The 13,088-nt window shown below is 50.8% G+C and overlaps 1 protein-coding gene across 1 annotated transcript in view; it reads left to right on the forward strand.

Moving 5' to 3' along the window:
* Nucleotides 1-13,088, forward strand: part of gse1b (Gse1 coiled-coil protein b) — a 269,512-nt gene that overhangs the window by 231,446 nt on the left and 24,978 nt on the right. Inside the window, 1 exon segment of the mRNA XM_048262708.1 lies at nt 1,604-1,801. Coding sequence (XP_048118665.1) covers nt 1,604-1,801 — 198 coding nt within the window.

A 13,088-nucleotide genomic window follows, 5' to 3' on the forward strand; every position in this document is an offset into this window, starting at 1 on the left:
TACACATCTTCAATTCACACAGGGGGAAGCCCCTAGTGTTTCATGGAAGGCAGTTTTTGGATCAGTGTTTCTCAATGTGCTCCCCAGCAGTTGGCAGCTGTGCTAGTGTGTTGTCACTGCTAGATCTGAGCCACAGGTCGAAGATGCATTCGTACGTGATGTAGTCAGACTGTCGGTTTGACTGAAGTTGTATTACTCACAGCGCAAGTAGAGTCATGAGAAATGTCAAGTCACTTTTGTTTGTGTGGTAGTGCTAGCTGTGAATGCTAACCCTGGGTTATAAACAACTGTTACAGACAAACCAGCTCATTGCCATAGCTACTGCCACAGACTTGATCCTCTGTCAGCGTAGCATGCAAAGCCCACAGACACACACCATAATTATGGTTTAGAACTGCAAACTCGTCTTGTAAGCCTATTGAATCACGATATTAGTGAACAGAAATCGAGACCTAAGCATTCCACAGAACCAACCACACCGTGAATCACTTCTGGCAGGAATTCACACCCATCTTTGATAGATATGATAACCCAGCCATCTGACAGACAGACCACCAGCACCTCACCTAGACCTGCTATATTCTCCCCCGCCAACAGAAAGTGAGCTGATCAGTGGTGGCGGTGTGGAGTTATGGTCAGAGCTGACTGAGATTGCTTCACTGTCCCATGACCAAGTGTGCTAAATGCTAGTGTCCAGAGGAGGTCCGAGCTGGGGGAGAAATGGAGGAGCATTTGTCACATTGCATCACTGTGGCAGCAAGGTGATTGGGATGGCAGTGTGTGTGGTGGCGGTGATGGTGATAATGACGATGATGATGATTATGGGGATGATGATGATGATGATGGGGCGATTGTGACCGCCGTGGCGGTGGCTATTGTTATAATAGCGATGGCTGTGCAGGCAGTGAGGCTAATGTGTCCTGTCTGGCGCTGTCAGGCTGCTGGGTGGGAATATGACGTGTGTGTCCATGTGTCTGCGTGCGTGCGTGTGTGTGTGTGTGTGTGTCTGTTTGTGTGTGTCTGTTTGTGTGTGTCTGTTTGTTTGTGTGTGTGTGTGTCAATGTGTGTGTCAGTGTGTGTGTCTGTTTGTGTGTCTGTGTGTGTGTGTGTGTGTGTGTGTGTGTGTGTGTTTGTGAGTATGTAGCCTGGCTGGGCAGGGCAGGGCATGGCTTGGTTGCCGTGGGAACAAAGGCGCTGCTGGATGCGCGTTGGCTGTGTGCCTCTTTGGAATGGGCTGCCTGACCTTGAGCATCACCTCTGACCCCACACCCACAGCTGTCACTCTGTGTGTGTGTGTGTCTCTCTGTGTGTGTGTACACAGCCTGGACACACACATGTATGAGTATGTGTGTGTGGCTAGACTGGGCCTTCTTAGAAAAGCACAATCACACTCAGTGTGTGAGCCTCTAACCCTGGGGCTAGTTATTCACTGCGTGACTCAATACTGACTGACCTGTCTGAGTGACTGATTCCCTCGGCGGCTGACTGTGACGACGTGACGACGCTAATAGACTATAACACACCCCCTCACATCCTGTGCACTCATCTATTCCCTCTCTCTCTCTCTCCTCTTTTTTTTGTTTGCCCCTTTCTTTTCCTCCAGGCATGAGCCATGAGCCAAAGTCACCTTCCTTAGGAATGATCTCGACGGCAACGCGCACCACGGCAACGGTCAGCCCCTTGACTCCGTCGCCCCTCAACGGCTCCATCGTGCCCAATGGCAGTCCGGCCGCCCAGTCGGCCCACTCCGGATTCGCCGCAGCCCTCCGCAAGCTGGCCAAGCAGGCCGAGGAGCCCAGAGGTGCGTCCCCCTTTACCAACCCTGACCCTGACCCTTCACCTTTAACCCCCCACCCCACACCCTTCCACCACTCCATCCTGAAACAGCTGTCCCAGGACACCGGCGTCCTTTGTGGCTAGTGGCTCACCTCCCTCCACCCCCCCCCCCTCTCTCCCTCTCTCCCTATGTCTCTTTCTATCCCTGTCTCTCATCCGGAGTAGCGGAGGATGCTCACGGGGGTTAAGATGGCTGTCAGTGTCTCTTTTTTCGGAGTGGCTAATAGCCCCTTAAGTGGTATTCACACTGGATTGGATTAAGCGGAGTCTCCAGGGAGACGTGGCCCAGAGGGAGCGGAGGTGGAGGGGGGGTGAGCAGGGCCTGCTCAGTGACCCACTTAAAGGCCTGCCTGGCTCTCCGGCCGCCTCGCTGGCTTGTTTACCGTGGCATTGCTCCCTCAGCAGGTCCTGACCGGACCTTGACGAGAGTCCAGCGGGGTTTGCTGGTGCTTATTGGGGTGCTGCCCCCCCCACCCCCCCCTCCCATCTTATCTCCTGACGGTGTGGCTGGTGAATGTGGGTGGATTAAGAGCTGGAGGTGGTCATCTGTGCTTTAGGGTCGGGGCAGAGTGGGCAGTGGTGGCCTGGAGCTTGGCTGACCATTATGTTTCAGAAAGGGGTTTTCTAGGTGCTGCAGCAAAGTATTAGCAGTAGGCAGATTATTTTTGTGTTCATTTTTGTCTTTGTGCGAGTGTGTTTATCTGTGTGTATCCGTTTGCATTTGTGTGTGTGTGTGTGTGTGTGTTAGAGAGAGTGCTCGGGTCGCTGGTTCAGCTGTTCCAGTCATGGTCCAGGAGTGCATAGAAAAGCCTCATCAGAATGGAAGGCTCGCTCACTCTCTTTGTGTGTGTGTGTGTGTGTGTGTGTGCTGTGAGCTCAGGGCTCAGTCAGGCGTGGGTGTAAAGGGCAGGGGTCTGCTCTGTGAACTGCAGGCAGGCTAAAGGAAATAAACAACCCTCCCCCTGTTAGGACTTACTGGAGCCTAGTCAACGACTCCTGCATCACCCTCAACCACTCTGTGTGTGTGTGTGTGTGTGTGTCCACAGTTAAAACAAAACAATATGAGGAATCCTGTGTGTGTGTGTGTGTGTGTGTGTGTGTGCGGCGTGTGCGCCCATCTGGTTGTCTGTGATGAGTGAATGCAGTGGCTTTGTGTTTACTGCATGCCAGTCTGCTTTGGAAGTGAGTGTGGATGTTGGTATGCGCCACTGACCACCAGACACTATTGCTTGTGTGTGTGTGTGTGTGTGTGTGTGTGTGTGTGTGTGTGTTTGTGTGTGTTTAAGGCACTCTTCCTCTATACCACCTCATGCCCTAAGCCCTTTCGTCTAAACAAGATCTCTCCAGGGGACCCAGTGATAATGTTGACAAGCAGACTGGGGGACCTGCAACTCCCCCTTTGTTAGAGGGTGTGTGTGTGGGGGACACAGCAGGCCTGAGTTAGTACCTCCACCCAACCACAGTGGCTCCGGACCCCTGGAGAGACTCCCAGCAGAGAGAGGAGCACTGGTCTCCATCACACACGATCATATCACACACACACACACACACACACTAACATCACACAGACACACATGCACTACACACTTACACCACAGACACACACACACACACACACACTACACACTTACACTACACAGACACACACACACACAGAGACACTCAGCTCTTGCTCTAGCTCCCACCTCCAGACATAGTTGAGCGGTTCCTGCCCTCCCTCCCTCACTCTCTCTCTGTCTTCCACCGTGGATGGATTCCTTTATCTGTTTCTTCAGCCATTTGTCGCCCTCTCTCTCTCTCTCTCTCTCTCTCTCTCTCTCTCTCTCTCTCTCTCTCTCTCTCTCTCTCTCCATGTCTCATCTCTCTCTCTCTCACTCTCTCTCTCTCTCTCCATGTCTCATCTCTCTCTCTCACTCTCTCTCTATCTCTCCCTCCATGTCTCATCTGTCTCTCTCACTCTCTCTATCTCTCCATGTCTCTCTCTATCTATCTCTTTTCTCACTCTCTATGTCTCTGTCTCTATGTGTTAATCGAACTGTGTCAGTGAAAAGAGAGCACTGCTTGTACTTATTCTCCCATCCCTCCCCCTCTCCCTCGCTCCATCACTCTCTCTCTCCCTCGCTCCATCTCTCTATCCATCCCTCTCATAGTGAAATCAGTGCCTGGCTCTGTGATTTGCTGTCCTGTAAAGAAGAAGAGCAGCCCAAGCCTTTAACAAATCCTCTATCTCTCGCTTTTTCATGCTCTCTCTCTCTCTTTCCCTCCCTCTCTCTCTCCCTCCCTCTCTATCTATTCCCCCTCTCTGTTCCACTCTCTCTCTCTGCCCCCCTCTGTTCCTCTCTCTCTGTATCTATCTATCTCTATTTGTCTTTATCTCTCTCACTCTATCTTCTCCATCTCTTTTTTTTTGTCGTTCTGTCTCACTCACTCAGCATCTTCTACCACACTCCCCGACACAAAGCCTGACTCGTCTCCTTTAGTGGCAGACGTGTGTGTGCATAGTGGGTTCACGCATGTTTCTCAGAGTATGTGTGCTTTTTCCTTGAAAGCCTTTGAAGTGGGGGGTGTGGTGTGTGAAAGAAAGCACACTAGCAGTCGATACCATCGTTTGTAATCTTCTGACAGGGGCGACGAATCTGCAGAGTGTTTTCCGGAAGTGGTACACAATGTTCACACAAGGCTCATCTTCAGGTTGCATCTCGGCGAAGAAGGTGTGTGTGTGTGCGTGTGCATGTGCGTGTGTGTGTGTAAGGATGATGGTACATTATAACACTAGTGGTGGTTGGTATCTGTCTTAGTGCTGACCTGTGTGTGTGTAGGTGTTTAGAGGGGTATGTGAGTATCTATATCAATGTATCTAGCGTATGAGGGTGTACAGTGGCCACTCCTGTGTTTTCTTCTTGGCCGTACTGTCCGTCCGTGGGCAGGCCCATGGTGTCATGTCTCTTCTGGTTCCCTTCTAAACAGAGGCTGAGTCCCAGTCAACTTCTCCATAGGCCCGTGGGTGGCGAGTAAAAACAGCTTGTGGGGGAAGACACACGCTATGATTAAGCAAGAGCATCATGAACAAAAAAAATCCAGGAAAAAAAAACATTACAAACACACACACACACACACACACACACACACACACACACACACACACACACACAGAGACACCGAGCAAAATGGGCTGCCAAACCTCCCCAGCTGCTAGCTTTTTTGTGCTATGGCAGCGTGCAGTAGGTGGGCAGAGGAAGTAGGGGCCGGCGTGAGTCATTTGTCCAGACTGGCTGGCTGCGACCTGGGGAGAGTGGTGTGGAAGGGTGGGGCTGGAGGGTGGACAGTGGGAGGGTGAGGCCGGACAGATGGTGACCCCCAGCAGGGCAGCTGATCCTGGGTGACGACAGGTAGAGCGTGGGGCCTCCTGGTGGAATCCAGACTGCTGTCTCCAAAAATGAGTATTTATAGTCGGAAGTGGGCGAGAGGTGTTTGCATGTGCCCCGGTGCTAAGATGTTACTGCATGCAGCCAGGCACACACACACACACACATACACACACACACACACATACAGCCACATATACACACACACATACACACACCAGCACTCACACACGAAAGCAGCGTCAGCAGTGTAATCCCTGTGGTGCCTGGAAGGCGTTAGCCTCTTAGCATCTGCTCCTGTTGTCTGTGCTGCTGCTGCTGCTGCTGCTCTCTCTCTCTCTCTCTCTCTCTCTCTCTCTCTCTCTCTCTCTCTCTCTCTCTCTCTCTCTCTCTCTCTCTCTCTCTCCGCCCTTGTGCCCTTGGGGGACTTGCGTGTCATGACTCTGGCCCTTTAATCCAAATGGAGGCAGATTTGCTGCTTTTAAGCCTCATCATTGGTCACATTTCCACACTCTGACATGAGTAGCGCACACGCACACATAGCGCTCGCACACATTCCGCAACGCTGCATAAATACTTCATACTGGCTCCCTGACACACTCCCCCTCTCCTGCATAATGAATCAGAGAGTGAGTGAGTTATCAGTCAGGATTGGAGAGACTGATTAATAGGAGGATGCAAGGTTTGTGTGTGTGCGTGTGTGTGATGTAAGCACTACTGAAAGCCTGGAGGACACACACACACACACACACACACACACACACACACACACACACACACACACACACACACACACACACACACACACACACACACACAAGTCTTGTCCGTGAATACATTTCATCAAAGTAACAGACAGTCTCATTTTCTCTCTCTCCTTCTTCCTCCTCTTGTCTGGCCTGTTCTGTGTTCTTTCTTTTTATTAATGTAATGGTCTACATTTTGTCAGTTGGAGGTTTTCATGTTCTTTAGGAATGTAATTATGAGAGTTCAGTAATGAAGTGTTAGACTCTCCTTCTGCCTCCCTTTCTCTACCTCCCTCCCTCCCCTGCCCTCTCTCTCTCTCTTTCTCTCTCTCTATCTATCTCTCCTTCCCCCTCCATCTTTTACGGGCACTAGACGAGTCTCTTCTGGGTCATCAGTTGTAGGTATGGATGGAGCGTGCGTGCGTGCGTGCGTGCGTGCGTGCGTGCGCGCTCCATAGGCAGTTTTAGGGGGCTAGCCTGTGCTGTGCTGTGGTCATTCATCGGCTGACCTGATGGCTATTGGCAGGTAGTTTTTGTGTAGCAGATGCATGATGTATTAACAGACCATATGGGGAAGAATGGAGAGACAGACAGCGAGATGGAGAGATGGATAGACAGATGGAGAGAGAGAGAGAGTGAGGAGAGAGAAAGATACATGGGAAGAGAGAAGCTGAGAGGCAGAATCAGGGATGGTGATGGAGAGACTGTTGGTGATGAGTGAGTGAGAGAATGGAGTGAGTGAATGAGTGAGAGAATGGAGTGAGTGAGTGGCAGGCTGAGAGTGCCTTCTGTGGAGGTCAATGCTGTTAGGCTCGGCTGCCCTGGGGGTGTTGCCCTGTTGTTGGGAGCCCACAGCCCCGGCTGGGGGAGCAGGGCCAGGCAAGCGTGACCCCATCCATCTGGAGCTGGGATAACACACACACACACACTCACACACTAGCTCTCCATCTCTCACACACACACTCACACACAGGCTGTCTGTCTGCAGCCCTCGGGCAAAATGCCTTGGAGCCCAGCGTGTCCCCGAAACACACATACACACACACACACACACACACACACACACTGCAGAGCCACACACCAAAATCCCCCACTCCTTAACACTTTATCTTTACTTCCTCTTCTTGGCAAAACACACACACACACACACACATTTTATTGCATGTCTTACTATAATTACAGGCACACATTCACTCACACAAGCAAACACATTAACCGCGCATCTTGTCACTCGCCACCCGCACAATGGACACACCCACACTCTCGCAACTTAACACGCTCACACACACACACACGCGCTCACACACACACACACACACACTCGCAACTTAACATGCTCACGCTCACCCACTCCAAACACGCACACACACACACACACACAGATTGCACCCCTCCCCTGAGTGGTGCATATCAGAGCGGAGTGCTTTGTGTGGCGGGGGCCGAGTGTGGCCGGAGGCAGCATATGGAGGGAGGATTGTCGGAGCAGTGCTATGCACACCAGGTGTGAAATGGGCTGTTTAATTAAGTGCTGATGTTGTTCTAATGCAGGCCGCGAGGTTGGAGGAAGGAGGAGAGAAGAGAATAGTGTGTGTGTGTGTGTGTGAGAGAGCAAGAGAGAGAGAAGGAGGCAGGTGGGTGGGTAAGGGATGAGGAACAGCTTGTCACTTTTGTGTGTGTGTGTGTGTGTGTGTGTGTGCGCAGCACTCAGGTTTGTGTGTTTGCGTGCTTGAATGCAGTGGGCACCCCCTTTCTCTCAGTGCTGGGCTAGCTTGGGCGGTCATGCAGTGAGCACAACAAGGAGAGAGAGGGGGATAGAGAGAAAGAGAGAGAGAGAGAGAGAGCATGATCGAGAGAAAGAGAGAGCGAGTGAGCGAACTTCGCCTAATGGAGGAGCCGACAGAGAGCAGGCCTGCCCATTAATCATACACACACACACACACACACACACACACACACACACACACACACACACACACACACACACACACACACAGTCACAGGCAGCCCTCCTCCTTCTCCATCTCCCCCTCCTCCATCTCTCCCTCCCTCCTTCCCTCCCTCCCTCCCTCCTTCTCTCCTTCCCTCCCTCCCTCCCTCCTTCTCTCCCTCCCTCCTTCCCTCCCTCCTTCCCTCCTTCTCTCCCTCCCTCCTTCTCTCCCTCCCTCCTTCTCTCTTATCTTCCCTCCCCCTCTGTCTCTCTACACTCCATCCAGGGAAAGCCGTGTGTGTGTCTGTGTGTGTTTGTGTGGGTGCTGTTTGCGCGCATGCTCTGTTTGAGTGTGTGTGTGTTTGTGCTGATTGCCTGTAGTAGAGTGGGGCTAGTCGAGAACGTGCTGTGCGCTGGCTGGCTGGCTGGGCTGGCTGTCATGAGCACAGGAAGTGACCGTCACTGGTGCGACACTGGAGCCAGCTTCACACCACAGGAAGCAGTAGGGCCTCTTGGCTACACGCCCGCGACTGACTCGATTTCCTGTGCAAGCCTAGCAGTGATAGTGCAAAGCTCAGTCACACATGTACAACCACACACACACACACACACACACACACACACACTCACTCATCTATGCACACCCACACACACACGCCCACTCACACACAGAATAGATTTTAATGGCATTAGCATTTTGCAAAATGACACCAGTTTACTGAGGGAGGGAGGTGTAGTGGGCGTTGTGGCGGAGGGGTGGTGGTGGTGGTGGGGTTCACGTGTCATTGCCTTCCCATCTGCCACTGGGGCGGCCAAGTCATGGCCGCGGAGCCGCCGGTCCTCCAGGAATTTGAGCGACGTGCCTCGCTGCGAAGCGGGGATGTCTGATGTGGCCCGGCTCGATGGTGTTCTGGGAGTTGATGTATTTGTGTGTGTGGGTCTGAGGGGGTAGTCCCCAGAGGATATACACAGGGAGGGCAAGGATGAGAGGGATGGGGGAGAGAGAGAGAGAGAGAGAATGAATTGATGGGGACTGCGTTTCCTGGGAATAATGCTGTATGGTGTCTATGCGGGGCGAAGGTCTAAAGAAGAGAAGAGTAAATAACGGCCCCATGGGGGAAAACATTTCATGGCCTCTCCTCCCCCCACTCACCCCACCCCACCCCCATCCCACTCCGGTGGTGCTGTCCTAGCGCTGCCCCACCCTTGTCTCGCTGACATATTGCCGGGTTTCCAGAGGCCAGCTCCCCCAGCCTTAAACTGCCTGTAAGTGTTGTAAATGTATGCATAAAAAATGGATGCTCGCCTGACAGCTTTGATGCGCAGGGAGTGGAGGAAAGCAGAGCAGAGGAGGGGAGAGGAGAGGGGAGGTAGAGGTAGAGAGGAGGTAGAGGTAGAGGTAGAGAGGGATGGAGGAGGAGAAGAAAGGATGTAACGATGATGAAGGGAGGGGAAAAGAAGAAGAAGAAGAGGAGGAGGAAGAATGAGAGGAGAGAAGTGGGGGCAGAGCAGAGGAGATGAGTGAAGCAGATAAACGCCTGAAGGTAAAGAGGGAGGATGGCTCAGCGCCGACGAGGAACAGGGGCCTGGTTTAGGGCTCTAATGCTGCCGGTGGGGGAGATGAGAGCAGAATTAACTGTCAGAAAAAGATTCTCTCTTTCTCTCTCTTTCTTTCTTTTCACCTGCTTATAGCTCTGCTCCCGCCGAATTATTCAGCGTGTCCCGCTCTCCTATATATATATATATATATATATATATATATATATATATATATATATATATATATATATATATATATATATATATATATATATATATATATATATATATAGAGATATAGAGAGAGAGAGAGAGAGAGAGAGAGAGAGAGAGAGAGAGAGAGAGAGAGAGAGAGAGAGAGAGAGAGAGAGAGAGAGAGAGAGAGAGAGAGAGAGAGAGAGAGAGAGAGAGAGAGAGAGAGAGAGAGAGAGAGAGAGAAATGCAACAAACCAGAGAGGGGATCGCTGAGGGACCAAACAAGAGGAAGGCTATGCTAAAAATGGAGAGAGAGAGAGATGCCACAGCTCTGTGTTCTTTGTCTGTGGTTAACACTGCCACTTCTGTTGTATCTACATTGTGTGTGTGTGTTTATTTCTGAGAAGCATGGGGAAAGTAGCTGACAGAGCAGAAAGTGGCAGGTTGAATGGTGTAGTGTCATGTGAGGTCCCCAGTTCGCCTCAGTTTGGCTACTGGCCCCTGTGACCTGACCACTTCCCCTCCCCCTGTCCTAAACCTCACCTGTCCCATGCGTGCAACGTCCCCTTAGCAAGGTGTCCAGACCCTGTGTCAGCAAAACTCACCTGGTTTATATTAAACAACAGTCTAGCGTTTCCATGGACGTCACTCTCCCAGTGGCACTTGGGTGTTCGATCTTAATGGGGATTCAGAGCAAGGCTAGGTGCTCCATTGAGGAAGGCTGCTGATCGAGGCCCCTATGAGCTCCGTCTCCTCTCCAGTGACTGATTTGAGATGACACATGCTGCCGTGTGACTTCTTGCTCTTCTGCTCACTCTCCTCTTTCTCTCTTTCTCTCTCTCTCTTTCTGCTTTCTCTCTTTCTCTCATTTGACATGATCTACCTCTCCTTTCTCTCTCTCTTTCTTTCATTTGACATGATCTACCTCTCTCTTTCTCTCTCTTTCTCTCTTTCTCTCATTTTGACATGATCTACCTCTCTCCTTCTTTCTCTCTTTCTCTCATTTTGATGATCTACCTCTCTCTTTCTCTCTTTCTCTCTTTCTCTCTCTCTCTTTCTCTCTCTCTTTTCTCTCTCTCTCTTTCTCTCATTTTGATGATCTATCTCTTTCTCTCTTTCTCTCTCTCTTTTCTCTCTTTTTCTTTCTCTCTCTCCCTTCTCTCTTTTCTCTCTTTCTCTCATTTTGACATGATCTACCTCTCTTTCTCTCTTTCTCTCTCTTTCTCTCTCTTTCTCTCTTTCTCTCTCTCTTTTTCTCTCTCTCTCTCTCTTTTTCTCATTTTGACATGATCTACCTCTCTCTTTCTCTCTCTCTTTCTCTCTCTCTTTCTCTCTCTCTTTCTCTCTCTTTCTCTCATTCTCTCTCTCTTTCTCTCATTCTGACATGATCTACCTCTCTCTTTCTCTCTCTTTCTCTCTCTTTCTCTCTCTCTTTCTCTCTCTTTCTCTCATTCTCTCTCTCTTTCTCTCATTTTGACATGATCCCTCTCTCCTTCTCTGGTTCTCCTTTTGTCCTTTCCCTTTTTTCTGTCTCATCACAACACTGCACTCTTCGTCCTCTTTTGTTCATCTTCCTCTCTCTCTCTCTCTCCCTCCCCCTCCCCCTCTCTCTCTCCCTCCCTCCCTGTGATGGTGTCAGTTGGGAGTGAGTCCAGTGTGTCCGCGCCTGCTGTATTAACTGGCTGGGTGCTGCCGCTGCTGCCTCTGCTGCTGAGTGTGTATTGATTGTGGGAGTCGGCGAGGGGAGAGTAATGTCCTTCTTTCATAGGATTAGGCCACTAATTGCTGTTGTGCAGACCAGACACACTTCCGCACGTCTCACCTTGCGTCACCCTGTCACCACCACCACCTCCTCCTCTACTCTCCTCTCCTCTCTTCCCCACCCATCTCTCTTTCACCTCCCTCACCATATCATCCATCTCTTCTCTCTCTCTCTCTCTCTCCCCCCTCCCCTCTCCTCTCCACCCATCCCTCCATCCTCCAAGGTGGTCTGCAAATGGATTTTCTAGTATTGAATGCTGGCTTCATCTCCTATACGCTTTATCCCACCAGCCCTCACGGCGGTGTTTTAAGTAGAGCGGTCAACCCCATGACCTCTATTGATGGGAATGTCTTCACCTGTCCTCTGCGACGGACACCTCCATCCTCACTCACCTAATGGGGGGTGGTTTGTGGTACGTGTGTGTTTTAAGTGTGTGTGTGAGATGTGTTTCACATGGGCATCCAGGAAAGTGCCATGAAATCAGAGCCCAGAGAGAGAGAGAAGAGAGAGGTTGATAATTAGCGCCTCTCTGGCCGTGTAGATCCATAAGGCATAGAGTGCTGTCTTCATACCGCCTCTTCCAAAGGTGTACATCAGGGAGAGTGGGAATTAGGGAGAGAGAGAGAGAGAGAGAGAGAGAGAGAGTGTGTGTGTGTGTGTGTGTGTGTGTGTGTGTGTGTGTGTGTGTGTGTGTGTGGGAAAGAGAAAGAGAGAGAAAAACAGCTACAGGTTTCATCCGCCCTTGTAAATCTTTAATGACAAGCGTTTAGTCCCCTTGCTGGAGCTCTAGTAATTACTGCATCCAACAGTCTAGCGAGAGCCACCTCTCCTCTCCTCTCCTGCTCCACTCCCCGCCAACCTCCGGTCAACTTCAACTGTGTTATCGCGCTCCCTTAAAAGCTTTTCCCTTCCAAAATGTCAATACCTTTTGGGATCGAATTAATCGCCGGTAGCTGGCAGGCTTTTTAAAGGATGGGTCTTTAACACGGCTTTTTTGTTGTTTTCACTCTGAGGAGAGGCAGAGAGGTCAACTTGGTTAGATCTTTGCACTCCACACTCCCTTTCTCCATCCCTTCCTTGTTTTCTTTTCACTCTTCCTTTCTGTCTTCTTCCCCTCCCTCCCCTCGGTTCTTTCATATCTCTTTTTTTCACTCTTCTCTGTCTCTCTCCCTCCCTCCCTCGGGTTCTTTTCTATCTCTCTCTCTCTCTCTCTCTCCCTCTGTTCTCGAGGACCATTGTCCATTTACCTCTCCTTACTCAAAAATGGACGCAGGCCCAGAGTGATCTTGTAGATGCAGATTACATGGAGGGCTTAGAAGGGGGCAGAGCCTGAGGGCATGCCCCAGCTCTCCTCTCTGCACCCTGACCAACACAACTGGTCTCCTTTACGTTAATAACCAGCCAAAGCAGTTATCTGACCATGTAACGCTCTCATCTCACCTCCAGCAATGCAGCAGATGTGTGTGTGTGTGTGTGTGTGTGTGTGTGTGTGTGTGAGAGATAGAGAGACTGTGTGGGTAGAAAGTGTGTGTTGTGGACAACAGATCGCACTAGTTGTATTTCCTCTATGGGTTTTGAGGTGAGTGAACCCTGATAAGGTGTGAATGTAGCAATGGAAGGAGTGGGGGCGACCGTGACTTGCGGGTGAAGTTCTTTCCACAGGAAGTGCTCTGAAGGCTGAAGAAGGAAGGTGTGTGTGTATGTGTGTGTGTTGGGGG

This window comes from Alosa alosa, chromosome 14 (assembly GCF_017589495.1).
Source record: "Alosa alosa isolate M-15738 ecotype Scorff River chromosome 14, AALO_Geno_1.1, whole genome shotgun sequence".
In the NCBI taxonomy this organism is placed as follows: domain Eukaryota; kingdom Metazoa; phylum Chordata; class Actinopteri; order Clupeiformes; family Clupeidae; genus Alosa; species Alosa alosa.